This window comes from Callorhinus ursinus, unplaced genomic scaffold (assembly GCF_003265705.2).
Source record: "Callorhinus ursinus isolate GAN/ISIS: 27379988/994484 unplaced genomic scaffold, GSC_fseal_2.0 scaffold5, whole genome shotgun sequence".
Taxonomy (NCBI): Eukaryota; Metazoa; Chordata; class Mammalia; order Carnivora; family Otariidae; genus Callorhinus; species Callorhinus ursinus.
In genome coordinates, this window is record NW_027397067.1 from 43,257,265 (window position 1) to 43,281,716 (window position 24,452).

General features: G+C 42.4%; 1 protein-coding gene across 1 annotated transcript in view; it reads left to right on the forward strand.

Moving 5' to 3' along the window:
* Positions 1-13,700, forward strand: part of PTDSS1 (phosphatidylserine synthase 1) — an 84,344-nt gene extending 70,644 nt beyond the window's left edge. Inside the window, exons 13-14 of the mRNA XM_073892994.1 lie at positions 12,506-12,584; positions 13,088-13,700. Of these exons, the coding sequence (XP_073749095.1) occupies positions 12,506-12,579 (74 nt within the window). The 3' untranslated portion in view covers positions 12,580-12,584; positions 13,088-13,700. The remainder of the gene's footprint in view (positions 1-12,505; positions 12,585-13,087) is intronic.
* The last annotated feature ends 10,752 nt before the right edge of the window (positions 13,701-24,452 follow it).

The window sequence follows — 24,452 nt, forward strand, 5'->3', positions numbered from 1 at the left end:
GACATGGAATAGCACATTTTCACCTCCTTTCCAATCCAAAAAGAGTTGCTCCCAGATGCTGTTTCTGCAGTCCAACTCTGCCTCGCAAACTATTGAAGAAGGAGGTTGTGGATGGATGGCGAAGAGCCCGCGTGACCTAACCTTCATGCTGTAACACACACACATACAGATGGAGGAAGCAGGAGACACTCAGAGGAAGGGGCTTAGGGTCAGCTTGTGGTTAGACCCCTGTGGTTCACAGGTCAAGACAGCAAGGGGCTCCTCACATCCATTAGGATGGCTGCCATCCAAAACAACAAACAAAATAGCAAGTGTCAGCAAGGACATGGAGAAACTGGAACCCTTGTGTGATGTTGGTGGGAACGTGAAATGATGTAACTTCCGGGGAAAACAGTATGGCGGTTCTTCAAAAAACTAAAAATAGAGCTACCAGATGATCCAGCAATTCCACTGGGTAAATCTGGGTATATTGTCCAAAAGAATTGAAAGTGGAGTCTTGAAGAGATATTTGTGCGCCCGTGTTCACAGCAGCCCTAGTCATGATAGCTGAAACATGGAAGGAACCCAGGTGTCTCTGCGTAGGTGAACGGATAAACAAAATCGGGTACAGACATAAAATGGAATATTGTTCAGGCTTAAAAAGGAAGAGAATGCTTCAATATGTGGCCACATGGAGGAACCTTGAGGACATTGTGCTGAGTGAACTAAGCCACTCGAAGGACAAATACTGTAAGATTCCACTGACGGGAAGCACTGTGGTCAAAATCACAAGGACAGAAACATAAGGGTGGTGGCCGGAGGCAGAGGGGAAGGTGGAAATGGAGAGTTGTTATTTAACAGATACAGAGTTTTGGTTTTATAAGGTAAAAAGAGTTCTGGAGATGGATGGTGATGATGGTGGCACAACATTATGAATATATTTAGAACCACTGAACTGTACACTTAAAATGGTAAATTTTATGTTATGTATGTTTTACCACAATGACAAAGAAATTGGGCGGGGAGGGAAGGAAAGAAAGAAAAGAAAAGGCACGGAAGCCCAGAGTAGTCAAGTAACTTGGCCAGAGGCACAGAGCTGGCTGCACCAGAGCTAGGGTTTGGGCTGCCCCCAGATCCATGCTCCCGTGCTCCTGCCCCCGTCCACCACATCCTCCTGCAAGTTACTGAAGCAAGTGAGCCGTGTGTTGCTCGTGCAGCCACCAAGGCTTCCTGTGTTTAAGGTATTCGTCCTTCCAACCAAACATCTTTCTTCCTCCCCCAGCACTGTGTATTTCTCACCTCCAGAACCGGCTCCACCCTCAGAAGCCTTCTATCACTAACAAGTTCAGAATTTTAAAAGGCGTGTACAAGAACAGCACATCGATAGCCAGGGATGCTTATAAAAAGAGGGACAGAACCCACGGAAAAGTCGCGTATCCGTAGTGGCCAAAGCCTGGGCTGCAATTTGGAAAGTGCTAAGGACAATTTTTTTTAAAAGGAGGTAGGGAGAGTTTTTGCAAGTAACGTATAGGACAAGAAAGGAAAACGAAAGATTGGTGTCTGCTGTTCGAAAAAAAAGAGTTCAGTCTGATTACATTTTATTGTGTCTTATTTCCCTGCTGTAGAGCCTTAGCCTTCTGTGATTTCTCTTTGCTCTTTACTATGGCTCCTGAGTCCATTTCTGGCCCTCCTGCGTACCATCTTCCCCTCACCTCTGCGCTCCAGTCATTCTGGCCTGTTTTTATCACTTGAATATTCACCGGGGTCTTTCCCATCACATCCTGCCTCCACTATTCCCCTAGTAAACTCATCCCACATCCTTTTGTTCTCAGTTAGAACATTGCTTTGGTAGGAAGACCTTCATCAACACCCAGACTAGCTTACCACCCCCACAGCACGGTCCACCTCCTCTTGTAACTCTTACTTCCTGTACATCATCTGTCTTCCCTGCAGGATTATTGACTCCATGATTGGTTTTGGCTTGTCCACTCTCAGATACCCCACACCTAACACAGTAGGTATATTTGTTGGATGAATGAATTCTTGAATGAAAAGATGATAAGAGGAAACAGGACAAGTCAATACATGCACAACACAGGAATATAGGAATGGAGAGATGATGTGGGTCAGGAAGAACCTAAATGAAGTAAGAGATCATCCAGCTGGTTCTAGAAGGAAATGACTATGAATTAGCAAAGAGGAGGCAGGAGGTCCATGGGAAGCAGTGGGAGAAACAAGTCTGACGCAGAGTCAGTGAGGACTCTACCTTGAGCACAAGAGAGTTATTCCTTTATATGTTTCCCATCAATAGCGTGATATACAACCTGGGAAAAGGCAGAACATGCATTGGTAGAAAGGAATCAGAGCCCAAGGTAGCACCTACCTGTGTTAGAAATGTCAACTCCAGGTAAACACCATGTCAACATGGTGCTGAATTTTAGAGCTGTTGTTGGTTCAGCCCTGAGAAACAAGAAAGCGTCATTAGGAGAGAGGAGGAAAGAGGTAGATTTTGTAAACTACAAATCAACATGCTTGGCATTAATCCACAGTAAAGTTCTAGAACAAGTTATTAAAGGTGGTCTGTGACCATCCTTACAGAAGAAAGCATTAATCACTGAGCATTAGCAGAGGTTCACTAAGAACAAACCATGCAAGGCTAATGTGTCCTTTTTCACAGGATTACCAGACTGGGAGATCAAATCTCCAGAGTACAAATCCCATCTAAGCTAAAAAATAATATTGATTTAAAAAACAACCCACCTCAACTCTGAGAAACCCAGTATGCTAATATACCTCCTCCTAGTCACAGTGCATATTAGCACGTTAAAGTTTCTGAGAAATCCTGCACCAAAGAAACCTATTTAAAATACTCTACTGAGCAAATGTTCCACAGAACACACTGGGAGAAAGGATGATTTGGGCAAATTTCAGCAAGGTGTTTTTACAAAGTCTTTTATTGTATAAACTGTGAAGGAGGTGAAGAAATATATGGTTAAAAATAGCTCACTGGAATCACAATTGGGTAGACAACTGTACAAAGAACATTAATTAGTAGCCACTCTTTGGAAGTCTCTAATAGAATGTCTTGAGGCTTTGCCCTTGGTCTTGGCATGGTCAACATTCTTACAGTGACTTGTATCAGAACATTGAAGACTAGAACTACTTTTAAAATTTTCCAACAACCTAAAGTGAGAGAGGCAGCTAATATGCCACATAACATATTGAAATACTGTCTCAAAACTAACCAAGAGAGGAATCCAACAGAATGCCATCAAAATTTGTTAGAATCAGTAGTATAAGTAAAGGCTAGATGAACTCTGACTTGAAACTAGCTCATATGAGAAAGACGTGGGGTTGTAGCTCTATCAGGTAAATGTATGATAGGGCTACCATGCTTCTGAAGTCAGTGAAGCCATCCTGGCAGATAAGATGGCTTTCCAGGCAAGCAAGGCAGGCAAGATGGTCTGGCCACTCTGGGAATGGTATTCCAGTCTTATGTTGCATTTTGAGGGGGACAGTGACAAATTGGAGCATGTTTAGAGAGTGACCACCATCAGGAAAGGTCTGGAGAACATGTGCTCTAAGGAGGAAAGTCTGAAGAAACCAGGGACATTTAGGTGGTCTGTAGAAGAGATGATAAGGAGCATGTTGATAATTGACTTTGGGAGGCAATGTAGTAGAGTAGAAAAGAGGTGAGTTTGGGCTCAGATTTCTGCTCTAGGACTTCTAGGCCATGTGTCCTTGGACAAGTTTCTTAACATTTCTTACCTTCCAAGCCCTTAGATAAGAAATCATCATCCCTATTTGGTGGGGTTATTGTGATGTCCTGGAGCAGAGTAGGTGGTCAATGTGTGCTTCTCTTTCCTTTCTCCGTGCAAAGAGGGGCAATCATAATAATCAGAAAGGTGATTTATTTAATGTAGATCATGGGGGCGGGTACTGGGACCAATGGGAGAATTCCCTTAAGGAAAGTACATTTGGCTGATGAAAAATAGGAACTTTGTACTAATCAAAACCTGGAAAACAAAGGAAGTGGCTTAGTTGCCTTTAAGTTGACAGTGGAACTACCACAGATCCTGTAGAAGAGATCTCTGCTTTGCATAGGAGGTGGGATTAGATGACCCCCAGATCTCTTCCAATTCTGAGGTTCTGTGATTCAAAGACTCAGTCAGCTAGAGTGTTTATTGTTCTCTTCCGTATATGGTCAACTCTGTATTGTTCTACTCCCATGCATATATATTGAAGAGATACTTAGGTGTACTTCCTTTAAATTGTTCTTTGGCCATTTCCTATGTATGGATGCTTTCTCTCCAATTTTGGGGCTCCATTACAGCCTAGTTCAGGGATTTGTTCTCAACGGGCACTTAATGTTCATTTGTTCAAATCTTGGCTTCACCTCTTGGCCATGTGACCCTGGGCAAGTTGCTCTTTGGGCCTCCATTTCCCCATCTGTAAAATAGAGTACTTACATTTTTTGAGATAAAATGAATAGGATATTTTAAGTCCTTAGAAAAATAGTAAGTTTGCAATGAATGTTAGATATCATTGTCTTTATAGTTGCTGTCGGTGAAATCAAATCTACTTAGTACTTACATACGAGTTTTCTGACTACACAGTAAGAGTCTTAGGGATGAATTTGTTCTTCCTGTACCATCTTTCCTGTACAGAGTGTACAGGAATATCTTCTCCTACAGAGTGTTCTTGGTTATCATGCCCCAAAGCCTACTTAAGTCTATTACCCTAGTTCCTGCAGCATTCACAGCGGAGACAAAGAGGAATTAACTGGAAATAAGCAAAAGTAGAAACACTGAAGAGGGGGCAATTTAAGTTTGGCCAGAAAAATCTCTGACAAGGCCAAAGCTGGTCTGAAACATCCTCCTGGGGAATGCCTGGCATGCAGTCAGTCCATGCTGGAGACTAAGCTAGCCTCTAGCTGGGTCCTGCCTTTCGTTGATGTGCTCTACAGAATAGGGAGTGCTCATCGGCATGTGCTGGGGTCCTGTGAGTGTCTCCATACAGAGCCCACACCTTGGTTAGTGCATAACCCAGCATGACCCATGACTTAGACCTAAAGATATTTGACTAGGAAAGGACAGAGGGAGGGAAAGAGGAAGGAAGGGAAGGAGAATGAAGTAGAGATGCTTTTTTAAAGAAATTTTTTTAATTGCAATAGAAACAACATAAAATTTACCATCTTAACCATTTTTAAGTGTACAATTTTGTAATGCTAAGTATATTCACATTGTTGTACAACAGATCTCCAAAATTTTTCATCTTGCAAAACTAAAACTCTCACAACTCCCCATTTACCCCTCACTCCAGCTCCTGGCAACCACCACCTTACTTTTTGTTTCTATGAATTTAACTACTTTAGATACCTCCTTTAAGTGAATCATACAGTATTTGTCTTTTTGTGACTGGCTTATTTTAATTAGCATAATGTCCTCAAAGTTCATTCATGTTGTAGCATGTGACAGGACTTCCTTCCTGTATCTCCATTGGAGATACAGAGATAGATAGATAGATAGATAGATAGATAGATAGATAGATAGATAGACAGATAGATAGATAGACAGACAGATAGATAGATAGATAGATAGATCAGTCTATCACATTTTGTTTATCCATTCATCCATTAATGGTCACTTGGGTTGCTTCCACCTCTTGGCTATTGTGAATAATGCTGCCATGAGCACGGCTGTACAAATATAGACAGCTTTTAAAGGAATATAGAGTGAAGATTTTGGAAAGTTAGGGGAGATTTAAGGAAATAAATTTGTAGAGACAAAGAAACTCAAAAAGCAATTTATGCCCAACAATGGCAAGGTTGAAAGAATACCTGTGAATAGTTGGCAAAAAAAAGTCATTAGTCAAGGATCATTGAGTTGTCAGAAAGAGAACCCATTCATACTAGCTCAAAAAAAGAGAAGTGCTTATCATAAGAACACAGTGGTGTCTCCTGGTACCCAAGGTGGGACCTCAGGAAGGACTGGATCCAGAAACTGGAGTTAAAAACCAAATTCTTCTCTTCATCTCACAGAACCCACGTTTGTCCTTTCAACTGCAGACACTGCTATTCTAGGATTTGAGGATTCAGTTGTAAATAAAACAGACTTTACACTGGGGAAGATGAGTAATAAGCAACTATATAAACAAGCAATTCCAAATTCTGTAAATTGTGTGAAGAAAAAAGCAAATGCTGTGAGAAAGAGTATCAGGGAGGGGAGAGTGGCAGAGGGACCTGACTTTATCCTAGCTGATCACTGATTGTTACTCTGAGGAGGCAACACTGAAGCTGCAACTGGAAGGACAAGGAGGTGACAGCCACATGACAGGCAGAGTAGATGTTGTGTTGATGAAGTGAGAGAAAGCCATGAGCCTGGAGTGGGGTGAGCGAGGGATAATGTAGCAGATGGAAAGGAAAGGAGTGTAATGGTGGGACCAGATCACACAGAGCCTTGTTGACTATGGAATGACTTTCTTTTCTAGTGCAATGGAAATTTACTGACAAGTTATAAGGTAGGGAGCAACAATATCTGATTTATGTTTCTAGAAGATCCTTCTGGAAGTCAGATGGAGAGTGGATTTGAGAGGGGAACGGGTGGGAGAGGGAGGCAGGAATGGAATCTCATAGGCAGTGGCTTAGGCCAAGACCAGGGAGGTAGAGAGAAGGGGCCAGGGTCAAGACATACTTGGGGTACATGAGTGTTCATAGCAGCATTATTCATAATAGACAAAAAATGAAAACAGCCCAAATGCTCATCAACAGATGAATGGATAAACAAATTATGGTATATCCATACAGTGGAATATTATTCACCCACAAAAAGGAATGAAGTACTGATACATGGTACAGTGTGGATAAACCTTAAAAAATTGTGCTAATTGAAAGAAGCAAGTCACAAAAACCACATATTATTTGATCCCATCCTTATGGAAGTGCAGAATAGGGAAATCTATGGAGACGGAAGGTAGATTAGTGGTTGCCGAGGACAAAGGGGTGGGGTGATGGGAGGGGAAGTGACAGCTAAAGGGTAGGGGGTTTCTTTTTGAGGTGATGAAAATCTAAAATTGGCTGGGATGATGCTTGCACATACCAATGAATATACTAAAACCATTGGATGGTATACTTCAAATGGGAGAATTGTATGGAATGTGAATTATTTCTCAGTAAAGCTGTTGAAAAAAGAGACTCACACCTGGGAGGCAGAACTGACAGATGAGCTTCTGGCTTGGAGGAGGAGTGTGCAGCCTGTCATCTCTCTTCTCTCTCTGTGCTTCCATTTTGTTCCCCTTCTCTCACTGGGCTTTCTCTGTGCACAAGGAGAAAAGTGGCCTATCCTAGGGCTTACTCTACATTGCATCCAGCCCCTGTGCTTGTACAATAGAAATCTCTGTAATCCAGCTTTAAGCCCCCTGGATGGAGACTTGTTTGCCCAGCCAGGCTGCCCCTTAGTAGGGCTATGTGGGATGAGCTGTTCCCATCTGAAGAGGTAATAGGAAGCTATTGTCAGAGTTTTCCAACAGAACCAACATATAATGAGCACCTTCCATGTGCCATACACAGTGTCAACTGCTCTCACAGCCCTAATCCCATATAATCCCTTATGAACACTGTATGAAAGCATGTGCTGACTAAATAAACTTTCTCAGTTGGGTTCAACTTGTGGGGTATGCATAATGTCCCATCAAGGCCACAACTGGTAAAATCTTCTACCCGAGGGTAGGAAGAGGCCTCCTTGAAATGGGATTACCAGCCACAGAGTCTGGTTTCCAGAGGGTAGTGTTTTCAGTTCACCAAAACACAGGGCTCAGAGTTCCTTCTGGTTAGTTGCATTGGCCAACAGAGAGATGTTTCTGAAAAATGCTTTAAAACCAGTCTGATGGGAAGAGAATCTGTTATAAAAACTATTTGGATCTTAAAAATTAGCAATCTATAAATTCCCTGTTTAAAAATCTTCCCTGGCCTTCCTGATCTGACATTACTCTTTGGAAAGAATGATGGCAAATGCCCGAGGCTGAAGGTAGAGAGTGAGACCCGAGGAAAATCCATATTCTTTAGCTTAATCAGTGTTTGTGGAGTAGGCAGAACCCAAATCCAAACCATATTTTCCAAAAGGATTTTCCCTCTTAATTCTTAAATCCATGTGTATTATATGAGAAATCTAATCCATATGTTTCTTACTCGTTTACACTTAACTCATCAAAGCATTTCCTCTGAAGAGCTATTTGATGTCCAAGGAGACTTGAGAGACTTTTTTTCTTTTTAACAAGCCTTTGTTCTTAGAAATAAAGAAGCTGCTGAAGTTGTTATATGCAAAGAATAAATGAACTTGAACCCCACAAAGGTTAAACTTTGTTTCAAGGAGGTTCTATATTGGGAAGAAATGACTTTAGGAATGAACTCTTTTCCTTTTAAAATTTTTTTAGGAGGGGCCTTCAAATGGGTGCTTGGGTTTTCATGCCAAAATAATTTGCTCTTCAGCTGTTGTTGGTAGGCACCATTAGATAGATAAAGTCCATCTTCTTAAGGCATTCCTAGGTGGTCTTCAACTTTTTAGTTAGAAGAAACCACAGCTAATTTTGATCTCTATCTGATCATTTGAGGCAAAATCTGCCCAAGGCAAGATGAATCCTTCTGAGATTCCCAAGATGTATGTTGTAAAGAACAAAGCTCTGTGATGAAAGAGGTGCCATGGAACCAGAGGGCTGAGAGGTTCATCCTTTCACTGGGAGACAAAGTAATCCAAGTGAGAAGTTTATCAGGCCTGTGCTTGGTGGGTATTCCAGGAGCTCCAAGAAGGGAAGGATGGTCAAGGACAGACAGAGCAGGAGAGGCTCACCAGGGCAGCTGGGCCCTAGGGGCTGAGGAGTAACAGCCTAAGTATTGATATGGCCATACCCAAATGAAGACACAAGCACCCTGGGCTGGCATCAGTTGGACACTCCTTCAAATCGATGTGTTAAAAATATTTGCTTGATGTTTATTGGAAGAGAAACTGAGGACTGAGTGTGTAAAGCCTGCAGGACTGAAGGTGGCAGGACTCACGGTCTCTACCACCTCTGCAGTTCCACTCTATCCCAATCTGTCCACCCCACCCAGCAAACCCAAGCCATGCAGTCTGCTACTGGCCTGTTGGGAACCATCAGTTGTGACTTTTCATGCCCTTTGGGAATCTTACAGCCCACTGAAAGTGCTCTCCCTGTATTCCAGTAAATACAGATTTCTTTGCCTTGTACCATTTCTAATGATGCTTTAGCAACCCTTATAGACTATTCTTGGACAACTGCCTGCTTGGGATGATATGAGATATGGACAAATATTTGGCTTAGTGCATAGAGGAAAGGAATAAGATTGAATAAGAGAAAATAAGGTCTAGGAAGCCGGCATTGTTTATTTTCTCCTATGTGCCAGGCTAGTGCTTGATGTCATTCAAGCATTGTTCTTGTTCATTCTCTATAACAGCACTACAAGGCAGGCGTTGTGAACCCATTTAGTAGGTGAGGAAGGAGATACACAGAGGATAACACACTTGCCCATAGGCAGCTAATAAGGAGAGAAGCTTGGATACAAACACAGTATAGGGTTAGGATAGATTTGCAGTGCGGGAGGAGGATGGTTGGATGAAGATCAGAGTCAGGAAGAGCAATGAGGAGCCACTAAGAAACCTGAGGATAAAAGGGGCAGTGAGCTAGAAACAGGGCATATTAGTGACCACCACATTTGAGGTTTAGGAGTGGGTTTGGAGGGAGAGGTAAAGAAGCTTCTGGTCCTGAGAAAACATTGGTGACATTGAAACCTGGATGTCAAGGGAGGGCATGGGTTTGAAGGAAAAGATGCTGAACCTGTTGTGTTTGAGGTTCTGGAAGAACTGCAGGGTAGGCTTCTGGTCTGTGCTGGAGAGCGGTCAGGGCTGGACTGGAGGACTAGCCTCAGGTTGACATACTGAAGGATATAGATGGGACGCCAGGCAAGGAAACAGAGCAGCCCACTGAACACTGAACTTTTGGGACCCCCGTACTGTGTTTTCTGATGATACAGTATCTCTGCTTCTCAGTGGGGACTCCGCTACCTCTGATGCAGAACACTGGAAAATGGAGGGCTTGTTTTTGTTGTCCCAGTGACTGGAGGATGCCACTGGTCTTCAGTAAGCATACAAGGTATACAAGGATACAAGATGTCCTACAATGCATGGGACAGTTTTGCACAGAGAAAAATCACTCTGGGGTCCTCTCCATTTCTAAATATCCCATTGGACATTCATTTAAGTGAAAACTCTTTGTAAGTCTCTGAGCCTGGACTCTAAGTTTCCATGTATACATATATATTTTGCTCCATTGAAATTTATACTCGGTTTCATAAGAATGTAAACCTGTAAATAAAAAATTGTACTTTGATTTACTGGAACTTGACCGAGTTGTTGCATTTCAGGAAATCACATCTCTGATAGTAATATCATTCCTAGATTTGAGTTATTACTCTGCATTAATACCTATTCCACCAATGATTCTGCATATGCATTCAAGCATGATTATTTTGTCTTCAAGTACTCATAATCTAACCATAAATTTGAATTACATTTTTTCCTGTGGATTCCTTTCCTTTCACTGATCCTTCACATTATAGTTAGGCCATTATGTTGATTTTTTTTAAATCATGCATTTGGTGAATTTTATATAACATTCATTTTAGGAGAGTGAAGAGGGTCTTACAAGCTGATCATTGTAAGGGAAGGTTGAGACTAAAGGAGCTGAGAACCCGTGGTTCTAGACTAGTGCCATCCTATGGAAACGTCATGCAAGCCACAAGTAAAATTTTAAGTTTTTTTAGTACCCACCTTAAAAAATTAAGAGGATGGAATATTACTATGCATCCTTAAAAAGGAAAGGAATCCTGTCACCTGCTATATAGCATGGATAAAACTTGAGGATATTGTGCTAAGTGAAATAAGCCAGTCACCAAAAGACAAATACTGCATGAAGTACTTACATGAAGTATCTAAGGCAATTAAATTCTTAGAAACAGAAAACAGTTGCCAAGGGTTCCGGGGGAGGAGGAAAAGGGGTTATTTAAAGGGTATAAAGTTGCATATTTGTAAGATGAAGAAGTTCTCAAGATCTGTCTCCCACAAGTGAATATACTTAACACTACTGAACTGTATGCTTAAAAATGGTTAAGATGAGAAATTTGTGGCATGTGTTTTTTACCAATTTTTTAATAGGAGCAGGTGAAATTAAATTTTAATACTATATATCTATTTAACCTAACATATCCAAGATGCTATCACTGTAACATATAATCAATATAGCAACTGTTGATAAAATATTATATATTCTTTTTCTCGTACAAAGTCTTTGAAATCTGTGTATTTTATACCTATAGCCCCCATCAACCCAGACTGGACACATTTCTAGTGCTCAATAGCTACATGTGGTTAGTGGTTACTCTATTGGACAGCCAAGTGCTAGAGAATAGAATAATAACAATAGAACACTTGTTGAGTAAGCTTTAAGTGCCAACCACTGCTGTGAATCCTTCACATAGAATGACTCATTTAATCCTCATAATGGCCCTATGAGATTGGCACAGTTATTGTCCCTGTCACACATGAAGAAACTGAAGCCCAGAAAGCTTCAGTGGCTTGTCTGAGGTCACACACCATTGTGTTCCCGAGTGGAAAGCTGAACCTGGCTGTTCTGGCCCCAGAACCCTGCCTTAACCACTGCAATGGGTACCTTTGTAGGATTTTTCCTTAGGATTCCCTTGCTGGCCCACTGGGAGTCTGCACAGCCCTGGCAGGTCTTAGGGCAGCAGGGACATGGCTGAGCAACCAGGGAGCTGCTTCGGCTTGTCTTTCCCTGCCATTCCTGAGGAGCATGGCAGAGGCACTGGCTAGCCTTCTGCGAAGCAGAAAGAAAACCCGTGCTTGCTTCACAACCCCCAGCAATGTCCTCTATTCCTCACTGTATTTCCGTTAAAAAAGGTAGTGGGACTGGGCAAATCAAAATGAAACACACAAGGGACAGAAAGTCTGTCCCAATTCATGCATCTAATAAGGACTTGCTACCAGGACCTTGCTGGTGAGTTGTCTGCGTTCCAATAACTTTCTCCAGGATTCTCCTTAATAAAGACAGATTTCTCATTTCCTGGGACTCCATCAAGATTATGCTGACAACTTCCCCATTAATTACTAAATTATGCACTGTCACAAAATGATTGCATTTGCTTCTTATCTAAACACCACGCCTCATTGATGAAAAAAATCTCATTTAAGCTAATATGCTTTTAACTTGCTTAATTTCAACACCTCCGTGGAGGCTACTCATGAGCTGACTCCTTGCCCAGCTGGTCCCTCGACCCTCCTTTGTGTTCTCTGTTCCAAGACCAGTCTTGCTGAGCAGGAAAGGGGACTCACCATTTGAATAGGAGTCTTGGCAGGAGAGTTCCTGAGGAATGTGTATACTTAAACATGCGACTTTGAGTCCGAGCGCTCCACAAAAGTGAGACTCTACCAACTGCTTCCAGAACCACGAAAATGGCCTAAGAGTGAGCCCACAGGAGTAAAACGGCCTCCCAGTTTCAAGTCGGCAGCTTCATGAGTCAGGTAATTATACCCAGATTCCCTTTACGGGGACTTCCTAATTATTATTTAATAAAGAGATGACTCCAGGCTGTGACCCACAAGGCTGGCGGCATCATAACCCTAGAGCTGGAGAAGTGCCTCCTCCCAGATGTCTCCCTCCTCTGGCAGGGAGACAAGGTGTTTTGAAAGGACCCCTCATTGTTGATTTTGGAGAATATCATTGCCAACCAACTCATCTTCCTGGCACTGTCTTCTTTGGGCTGTCAGATGGGTCACTTCACTGGAGTGCTGTGAATCAGGTCAGTCTGTTCCTCTGATTAACCCTGATCTCATTCTGTTGGCAGCAGGCTGTAGCCTGAGGCCCTGCTGCCTTCTGAAGGCTGCCCACTCATGCCAGGGGTACTGGGAACAGGAAGAGCTGACTGAGCTCACACCATGAGCCAGGCTCCGTTCTAAGTGCTCTTGAAACCTGTCTCCTTAAATTTTCACATAGGTATTATTTTACTTCTCTCCTTGTTTTACAGATCAGGAAACTGAGGCTCACTGGCGTTATGACCATCGCTCAAGACTACACAACTAATGTAATTGGGGGAGCTGGGATTTGAACCTATATCTCTCTGGCTCCAGAGCCTAAGGGCTTAACTCCTATACCATACTGCTAGGGGTTAGCTAGCCAGAAAGGGAGTTATCTGGGCCATATTTTCATGGCCAGAACTTAGCTAGATTATCCAAGGGCACCCGTTTTCATCAATATGGATGGCACATCATGCTTTTGGCCTCTGATTGGGGGCATATACGATAATCATAGTTTTCCTTGCCCATTGCAGCCATATTTATTAGACCAGGGATGGGTCCACTATCCTAGCCAGAACAATAAGAGGTTTCCCTAGGAATTTTCAAATTGAAATTAAAAAAAAAGAGGAGCCTTTCCTACTCCAGTGGTGCAACTAGGTAGACAAGAGCTGTTAAGTGGCCATGGATCATGGTCCAGGTTTGTGGAGAAGGGCAAGAAGATAATGCTTGATAATACACAGAGAAATGGAAAAAAATTCCAATGGCATTTGAGCCCCTGATTCAAATTTCTGGGGCACACCCTTGTATTTCCTACAATTCAGCTATGTAAGCAAATAAATGTCCCCTTTTCACCCAAAATAGTCCTACTTGAGTTCCTATCATTTGTGATAAAACCACACTGAAACACCTTGCACTGGAATTTGGTCTACTGAGGATGATGCAGAGCTTCTAAAGGGCTTTAATGAGCACTAGAGAGAGGCAGGAGTGGAGAGGGGGACACCTGAAGCAGGAAGACCAGCAAGGAGCCTCTTGCAGTGCAAGCTGCATCAGTGGTCCCACAGAGAGGTGATGACGGCTTGAACCAAGGTAGTTGGGGATAGAGTCAACTTGGGAGAAGTTTTCTGATTTGGCAATTGATTAAAGTTAGGGAGATGATACAAGAGGTGCCCAGGATGATTCTCAAGTAGATGGTGATGCCATTAGCTGAACAGAAAAGCACAGGAGGCAGAGCAAACTCAGAGGAGGTGAGTGGAGAAGCAATAGGTGATAAGCTTGGCCATGGGTAGCTCACTGGTGTTCAGCTGTGTGTGGCTCCTTTAAACTGACACAATATGTTTTGGCACCATGACAAAGGTGTGTTCTGGTAATCACCTGCTGGTGACAGCCTCAGTCCCGAGTCATTCACCCTAACCTGTGCCTCACACCTCTTGCCACCCTGCTTTCAGCTCTCCCAGTCACAAAGTGGCCTTATTTTGTCCGTGCATCCCCTGGCAGATTTGTCAGAACTGGTATTGTCTTCCTGGTAGAACTTAGGCTCCTTTCCATGGAATTCTGTCCTTCCTGCTGCTCAGCTGAATTGAGCCACATTGGATAACTCCCTCCCTGGAGTGGAGGGGATGGATGGCTAGCACTGTTAAAAACAAACAAAGGAATCATGCTGTGGAAATCGGACTCCAGCCAATTTGGCTGCTGCTAATTATTAGGTTCTTTGTGCTGGGTATCTGTAGCCTACCATAGTTAAAAAGTGATGAGGCTTATAGATTTGCTCTACTAAGACTGCCCAACTAAAGGGTTAGGGTAGGTTGCATTGAAAGCAAGACCCAGATGAAATTCTATTACATATACAAACATTTATTAATAAGCAGGCATTATAATAATGCACAATCTTTTTTTCTACATTTGATAAAATCTCTGCCCTCTGACATACACTTCGTTGCATGATGAGATAATATTCTAGTGGCAGAATTCTAGTCAAAATCAGGCAATAGCCTCAAGCACACAGATAAGGTGGAGTCTGTGGCTTGGCAGGCCATTATGAAGAGTGTAAGCTGTTGAACTTGAAAAATTCTTATACTGTGTTCATGTAAGCATGGAAGACCTGTATTGCATTTCGGGCTACCCACATACCTTTTGCACCAATTATTTCACCAACAAAAAATAATATCTAAACCCATTACACAATGAGCAGACCCTCTAATGCATGGAAGATAAAGATTGCTGAAGTTTTACTCAGAAATAAACCCACGCATATATAGTCAACTAATACTTGACAAGGAAGCTAAGAAGACTCAACAGGGAAAGGATAGTCTCTTCAATGAATGGTTTTGGAAAAACTAGATAACCATATGCAAAAGAATAAAACTGGACCCCTATCTTATACCACTCACAAAAATTAATTCAAAGTGGGTTAGAGACTTAAATATACGATACAAAATTGCAGAACTACTAGAAGAAAACAAAGGGGAAAGCTCCTTGACACTGGTCTTGGCAAAGACTTTTTTGGATATGACACCAAAAGCACAAACAACAAAAGCAAAAATAAATATGTGAGACTACATCAAACTAAAAAGCTTCTGCACAGCAAAAGAAACCATCAGCAAAATAAAAAGGCAACCTACCAAATGGAAGAAAATGTTTGCAAATCATCTATCTGATAAGGTCTAAGTGTTCAAAATACATAAGGAACTCATACAATTCAGTAGCAAGAAAATCCAAACAATCCAATTAAAAATGGGCAAAGGACTTGAAGAAACATTTTTCCAAAGAAGACCTACAACTGGCCAACATGTACACAAAAAGATGTTCAACATCATTAATCATCAGAGAAATGCAAACCAAACCACACACCTGTTAGAATGACTATCATCAAAAAGGCAAAGATAGCAAGGGTTGGTGAGGAAGTGGAGAAAAGGGAACCCATATAAGCTGTTGGTGGGAATGCAAATTTATACAGCCACTATGGAAAACAATATGGAGGTTCCTCAAAAAAATAAAAATAGAACTATGATATGCTCCAGCCATCTCCCTTCTGGGTACATATCTGAAGGAAATGAAATCACTCTCTGGAAGAGATCTTCGTATGCCCATGTTCACTGCAGCATTATTCACAGTAGCCAAGACATGGAAACAACCTAAGTTCAATAGATAGAGAAAATGAATATTTATGAACAAAGAAAATATGGTATATATGTACAATGGAATTTCTTATTCAGCCGTAAAATAGAAGGAAATCCTGTCTTTGTGACAAATAGATGGACCATGAGGGCATCATGCTAAGTGAAATAAGTCACTCATAGAACTCATAGAAATAGAGACTAGAATGGTGGTTGCCAGAGGCTGTGGGATGGGAGAAATGGGAGATGTTGGTCAAAGGGTACGAACTCCCAGACAGAAGATAAATTCTGGGAATCTGATGGACAGCATGGTGACTACAATCAACAATACAGTATTATATACTTGAAAGTTGTTTATAGAGTAGATTTTAAATTTTATCGTCACAAAAATGGTGATTATGTGAGGGGATGAGGTGTTAACTAACTTTATTGTGGTAATCATTTTGCAATGTATATGTTTATCAAATCATCATATTGTACATCTTAAGCTTTCATATAAGTTAGTAAAAGCTCATTAAAGCTGGGGATGGGGAGGAAAATTGCTGAAGCTCATGTAGAAGCTACCCTAGACTGTAGATTTCCAATTAGAGTCTATCAAAGCTTACAAAACATTGTGGAATGTGTATTGCTAGTTAGGGTATTTCGGACATTAACAAAATGCTCCTAGGATGTAGCTTAAAAATCAGTTGGTCTATAAATAAAATAAATGACATGTAAAATACATATACAAATATATATAATTCATACCATATGCTTGCCTCAGAACCTTTGCATAAGCTGTTCTCTGCACACAATGTCTTCATCCCTTTTTCACACGTTTGCCTGAATGACTCCTATTCTATCTTCAGGACTTGGAATAGCTGTCACCTCCTTCAGGAAGCCTTCCCTGATCCTCTGCCATCCCCATCAAGGACGAGTTGCGTGACTATCCCTTGTCTTTCATATCTTTTTGTAGCATCTTGTGCTAACTTCTTGTCATTGAAAGTCAATCAACCGGTCTGTCCCCTTCCCTTGACTGTAATTTGTAGTCCCTTTCTCCATAGTGCCAGCAGAATACCTGGCCATTAGTAGATGCTTAGTTTGTTTGTAAAATTGAATTTAACTCAAAGGAGAAACCGGTTTTGTTTTTCTTCCTCCCTGCTTCCCATCCATGTATTGGAAAAGGAATCACCGATGATTATTTGTTGACCAAATGTAGATAACCAGTGAGAAGGGGCTGAATGGGACATTGCCCTGGATAGCTCATAAGTTTGAGAATAATTTGGAAGCGACCAAACAAAGAAACATTTTTAATTTGTTTTCACTTTAAATGCTTCAGGTGTTCACTGATTTGCTCTCAGGGTGAGCTCTGGAGCTGGAGTAGTGGTGAGTATCTTCTGTGTTGGCTGATCATTGATATTTATCTTGAGGAGAAGGAAGTGACCAGAGGCCTTATTCATTGATGCTTCCCTATGGGTCATGCAATTCCTCATGGAGTGAAGGTCAGTGAGGGGCTGTCAGCCAGAGAGACAGCCCATCGGGAGGCTGCTGACCTCATTTTGGCCACCACAGTCCAAATACACAGACTTGGACTTGACATTTGCCAAAGTACAGCTAAACAAATGATGGTAAAATGATGCTCACGCATTCAGCCCCACATCAAAGTAGCTAAAATAGGGTTTTAATGTTAGAATATATACTTGGCAGAAATTTGGAGACACGGGTCATTTATATGGAGGTACTCTTCCTTTTGCAGCTCTGAATCTGTCATTTTAAATATGACCAGGCTTGTATCTTATTGAGCATTTCATCTCATTTAAATAAATAGTGAAGAAGGCGGGAGGATGATGTGGAATTTGTGCATTCAAAATATGTAAAGTTTACGTTTTGGGATTATGTGGGAAATACTATGAATGGATGATTGCCATCCCCTGAGGTTCCAGGAAAGGAACTGGAGGTTGAGAAGGGGCATAATACCTGTTTCTCTCCTTCTCTTCTGCACTTTTATCCACAGCCCCAATATTCCCGCGAACCCTCAACCCCCTCAGCCCTATAAAATTCCACAACGCCATAAAATCACACCAGGATCAGCACTCGGGGCATGGAAAACAATGCAGGAGAATTCTACAGTGCGGAGTTGAAAGCCATAGTTCTCGGACAAAGACTGGGCAGCAGCCACTAAGGATCCCTGGGCCTGCCTTCAGGTCGGGCTGGGTGGGTGTGTCTGGCCTAGGGCTTGTTAGTCCACCTTGTGGCGAGCCAGGGTCCTCTGAAGAGCTCTTGGATAAAGGTTCTCTCAACAAAGGTCATTCTGTGAATGAAATCTGGTGTGTTTGTATGCTTTGCTCTGGTTAAGCAGCAAAAAATGGTCAGAGATCATTTAAAAAGGCCCCAGAGCCTTCATCCAAAATTCAGAATTTTTCAGGTTTTAGAAAGGGAACTCAGGAGCTGATCACAGACCTGTCATAACATTCTCTTGAGGAGCTATTGCCCAGTGTAGCTCTCGGAAAAAGAAAAACCCTGATTTCCACTCCCCCATTTAGGAAACCGCAAACCAGCCCAAAGATTCAGGCTCAGAATCCTGATACCCTTCAGATGAACCCGCGGCAACCCACTCACACCTGCGTTTTCTTCCTAGAGATTTAGAGACTCTGTGTGTGTTTTTTCATTTTCTCTTTCTTCCTGTGTTGTGCCTAAGGCCGTGTTGGCTTCATCGCTCCTGTTGATACCCACCATGGTGAACTGAGATGGAATCACAGTTAAGGGCTAAGACTTGTGGTTAGAAGGAACGTGGTTGAAATCCTACCCCTGGCACTCTTTGGCTGTTAGTTGGGTACTAGGAAGCTGCTTAACCTCTCTGAACCTCAGCTCTTTGGCGATAAGCCCTCTTGCAGGGTTGTCCTAGGAATTAAATTGAGGCAATGAAATCACTGAAACTTACAGAATGCTTGCTCTGTACCAAGCACATGTTAAGAGTCCTCCATGAAGGGTTATTCTTTCAAACAGGAAACCGGGGCTTTTTTTTTATGAGCAAACAGACTCAGGAAAGCTAAGTCACTGGAGCCATATTGCAATCAAATGGAGAAGCTAGCATTCAGTAAGCAGTCTAACCCCTGGGACTCTTAGCCCCTCTGCCAGGATGGCTCAGTAGGTAGTCAGTGAAATGTTTTGCGGGGTTTCTGAAACAGAGCAAGCACTCAGTGTAAGTAACTATGATGTCATCTCGAGGATGATGATAAAGGAGGAACAACTTTAAAAACAAATGGAAACTGGAGGAGGACCATTGGGTGATGTGGTTGTCAGTGATGACCCGTGCGCCGCTCCTGACTTGGCAGCCCAGAGATAAGCCCCGCAGCTCTGTCACCATCCTTTTCAGTAGAGGCTCAAGGATAACGGGCTCAGAGATTTTCTAAATGTTACCAATCCATTCTCTGCACCTTCTAATCCACTGGTGCAGGAGCCCTCATGTTTTAAGTCAGGTTCCTTGGGGAACAGACTCACAGGGATTCATGCTCAGAAAATTTATTGGTCATCTGGAGATTATCATCTGTGGGGAATAAAGGAAGCCGGAGTGGCAGAGGGAAGAATTGCAATGTTACGCAGTCCCAACAGAAGCCTCAGTCTGTCCATCCCACAGGGAATGCTGAGGCTGCTAGTCTGTGGTGGACAGAATTCCAAGATAGCCACAAGATTCCTGCCCTCTGGTGTACACGCCCTTATAATTCCTTTACCTTCAGTGTAGGCAGAACCTGGAGATATGATGGGATATACACCCATGATTAAGTTCCTAAAGGTTGACTTAGAGTTAATCAAAAGAGAGCCAGTCTGGGTGGGCCTGGCCTAATCAGATGAGCCCCTAAACGAGCCTGTGCTCTTCCAGAAAGTGAAATTCATTTGAACATAAGTGAGAATAAGTGGCTGTTAGAGGTCTGCCTTCCCTGGACTGTATCTGAGTCATCCATCCCCATGTCACAGATCAGAGCTGAGTGACAGCCACAGGATAGATGCTCAATATGTTTGTTGGATGAAGGAATTTTGCTTGAGGCTCACGGATGGCAAAAGAGAAAACAGACTCAGAAAGCTAGTTCTGGCTAAGGAATGGGGCCAACAAAGTGTAACTTACTCATCTCCAGCGTGCATTCCTCTCCAGGGTCTCTGCCCAGCTCCTGGCATATCTCCACATCTTTCCCTTCCCACCTGGCATACTCCAGCATAGCTAGACTTCTCCAGACAGACCCACGGGGCAAAAGAGAGAGACAGGAGATCTGCCCTGTGGTGCTTGAAATCTACTCTCTAAGTTTCCAGATTCTGACATGAAGGGCTACACCTTTCCTGGTTAATAGATTCTGGGACTGTCCACCTCTTTAGGGGTGTGCACTTACTCTGGGTCAGAAGGGAAAATTGAGAATTGGCAAGAAGGACTAAGTAATCAATTAACAGTGACCACCATGGGTGTGGCGAGCAGGAAGGATAGCATTTATGAAGTGTATTTGCCTATGGCCTCAGCAAGACAACCTGTCTTTATATAACAAAAAGTCTAGGATCCACACTTGGGGGGATTTATGTCATAAGTACCATTTAAGAATCTAGGGTTTCCCCGGGTAGTCCTCATGAACCTACTCCTCCACTCCAGAGACTTGAGGAGTGGAACATTTTAATAATTTGTATCCATTTCCAGTGTGATTTCTTGTCTTCTGAGATATAACAGAAAATTGAAGGAAGCAATTGCAACAGGAAGGTATTTCTCAATGACTCAATTTGTTCATTTTTTTTTTATTTTAGAATTTTATTGTGAGCCTGTAATGGGACGCTGTGCTGTTTGTCAAGCATCATTCCCAAGCCCTGGCAAAGGCGACAGATAAGCCAGGGACAGTCCAGATTGTTCCTCCGCACCTCTTGCCCCACCTGGGTCTGAAACATGCCCCGGAGGGAGTTTGGCTCAGCAGGGACACCCTCGATATTGGAGCTCTTGTTGGGAAACCAGAAGGCTCTTCAGAGCACCCACGAAGGCCATGGGTGATGTAGCTGGGGAAGGGCCTGAGTGGATTTAGGTGGGTTCTGGCGATGTTTCGCACAAGACATAGAGGATAATCTGACCCACTTTGTCTCATCAGCCCCTGGCAGGGAGCTGCAGACCTGGACAGAAAATAACAAAATGCCTGGAAAGCTAAAACAAAAGTTGGGGGATAGCAGTGTGCCTGAGTGACATGGGAAAGGCACAAGGGCAGAGTACTCCCAGCGAAGTACAGTATTGTCTTTGAATGTTCAGATCACCCCGGGAATTTCCAGTCCTTTTCCATAACTCTGAGACCGAACGTGTGCATGTGACATTTCTAAAACTGTGATTTGTTTAAAAAGTTTTAGTAACAGGAACAGATAGAGATGGGGTCTGATTTTTAAAAATGGAAAAGTGGGTTTCTCTCTGGCTCAGTACTGTGACCAGTAAATGGAAACAAAGCAAGCACGAGTGCATTACCTCACTCAGAATGTCTCAGCTCATCTTCCCACACTTCTAGCTGTTTCTCAGACTTCAGAGCATTTCATCTTTCACTTTATCAATGGGCAACACATCTTACTTGAAGGTGAAGAACACCATCCTGGCTGATGGGCAAAGACTGGATATCTAGGAAGTGTTTGTTTTCCTACTATTTAAAAAATTGTTTCGCTAGAAGATAAACAAATGTAAACCTCCACGGATGATTTCAGAAATGCACCGATAATGAGCTGGGAAGCAGAAAACCCATTCTGCATCCTCTGCCATCCCACTGACACCTGAGACAGCAGAATATCATTTTCCACTCTCGCCCTTGATCTTCTCGTTCAATAAATAGTGATGACAATAGCAGCATATAATATTCGCAGTGACCGCGTAATTTATTACCCAAACAGGGGCTCTTTTGAGAATGAAAGGGGATGCTCATAATCATCACTTCTGGACAATAGGCTTACACATATGGTCATCCCAATATCAGTGGAAATAGGATTGATTCTCTAGTCGGACCCAGATTTCAATCCTAGTTGCTCACATACTTAGTCACCACATGAATGCAGACATGCCATTTCACCTCCAAAGCCCCACTTTGCTCATTTTGTATTAATACTGATCTTGCAAGATGGTTATGAGGATTAAATGAAATAGTGTATGTGAAGTCACCTAGCAGAGCACGATGGTGGTGTTCCACATATATCCATAATTTTGCTTTACAGCAATATGCCGGGATTGGCGAATTTAGTTCATTTGTTCATGCACCCATGAGTGAACTGGATAAGCATTACTGAGTGGAAAAGGTCCTCCATGGAAGTTGTACTTCTCCACAGAGGATGTTTTAGAAAGTTGTGGAGGTGTATTTGGTTGTCATATGATTTTGGGGATGCTACTGGCACTTAGTGGGAGGATGTCAGGGATGCTAGACATCTTGCAATAGACAGAAGAGCGTCCACCGCGAAGGATGGTCCCTCATCTTTCATGGCCTCCTAGTGTCCCACTGGACATTCATGTGGGTTAAAAAAAATAATAACTTCATAACGATGTGAGCCTAGAGACCATTTTTATTTTACACATAAATGGAGAGCATTTTTTGCAGAGTTCTCATATGCACTGGGTTTTCCAGGAATGTGTCAGCTGTATAAATAAAGAGAAAATTGCCCTTTGTTCAGAATTTTACCATTTTGGGAATTCTCATTACTAGTAGCAATACCACTGTTGGATAGTAACGGTAAAATGGGAAGGACACGTTAGTCACTAAGACAACATACCTGTCTTAAACTGCATTCCAGGCCTTCACATTCACATGATTCTCCATATAGAAAGACACACCTTACATTCATGTCTGCTAGTGCGGCCGTGCCTAAGGATTTACATCATGAAAATCATATTATTTTCTTAACAATTATTTTTCTTTTATTTCTCTATAATAACGGAGTATTGTGTTTTGTGGCAGAAACTGCTAGATGCTCACCAAAAACTATGTTGTCCTCTCTCTTCTGGGCCCCCAGCTAGACTCGATTTCCCAGCCACCCTTGCACTTACTATGGTCATGGGCTGAGTTCTAGCCAATGGCACCTGAGAAAAGTGTGACCTGCCACTTCCGGGCCTGGCCCATGAAAATCTCCTATACGCCATGCTCCATGTCCCTTTCTCTTCCCCACACGTTACTTATCTGCCAGTCCCATGATAGGAGCTAGAAATAATTTCTATTGGGTGTAAGCCTTTAAATATAGGGCCCATTTGTTTTAGCAATCAGTGTACCCTAACTAATACAATATGGTCTTCTTTTTCCAATACTTACATGTGAATTTCATTTTAAGATAGTAAACAAGACATTTAAAATATTAGCTATAAAAGAGGCCTTGGGTCAGATAGGGTTGAGAGCTCTTGGCCCAGACTGTGCAAGTTTTTGTAAGGACTATAAAGAGGAATGGCGCATGGTTGGTACTTCATCAAGTGTATAATAAGAGTGTGCACAACTACACAGACACACAAATGTATGAGTGAATCATTATTTTGAGGCAGTGTGTAACAAGAAAGAATTGAGTTGTATAGATTGGGTGGCCTCCAAACTTCTTTTTGTCTTGCAATTCCATTAGTTAAAAACTTTTTTTGAGCAAGCACACCCAATATATGTATATTTCATGGAATTCAAGACACTATCAATTGTATATGACATCATTATCTTACGTCTCATGAAGAAAGAAAAATATTGCTGCCAACTATATTGGGACATAAGGCTTTCTTTAGGCATCCATTGTAAAATACATCTCAATATGAGAGATATTAAAATGTGAAGCAATATATATCTTAAAATCAGTAAGAATTGGTCATGTAGTTCTAAATGAATATATTAGGTCTATTTAAAAACACACAATGATTGAAGTTTTAAAAGGTTGAAATTTTATAAGCAAAATGTCTAGTACTTTCTTGTTGCACCTCAAAGGATCACCATAGAACCCCACTTTGGAGGTCACTGGCATAGACAAGTCCTCTGTGGGGTCAGAAGAGCAAGGGTTGCCCTTAGCTGTGCCTGTAAGGCTCTGGGTAAGTGGAATAGCAGCATTCCAGGTGAAAGATGTTTCCAGAGTGCAGGAACAAGGATGTCTGAACAGCGTTGGTGGGCAGTGAATAAAGCAAGGGGCTACAAGTGACCGAGATTCTGAGCCTCAGTGTTAGGGTCAGTGACAGAAGTAGGGGCACCTCAGTTGTTAAGCGTCTGCCTTCAGCTCAGGTCATGATCCCAGGGTCCTGGGATTGAGCCCCGCATTGGGGTCCCTGCTCAGTGGGAAGCCTGCTTCTCCCTCTCCCGCTCCGGCTTGTGTTCCCTCTCTCGCTGTCTCTCTCTGTCAAATAAATAAGTAAAATCTTAAAAAAAAAAAAAAAAAGAAGAAGAAGAAGAAGTAGAGTAGCCAGGAGAGGAAGCTAGTCTTCAGGGAAAAGATAAAAAAACGTGAACAGAGGCCATCCAGTAGAGCTAACTTTGGGCAGGCAAGCAAACGATAGCTGGGCTCT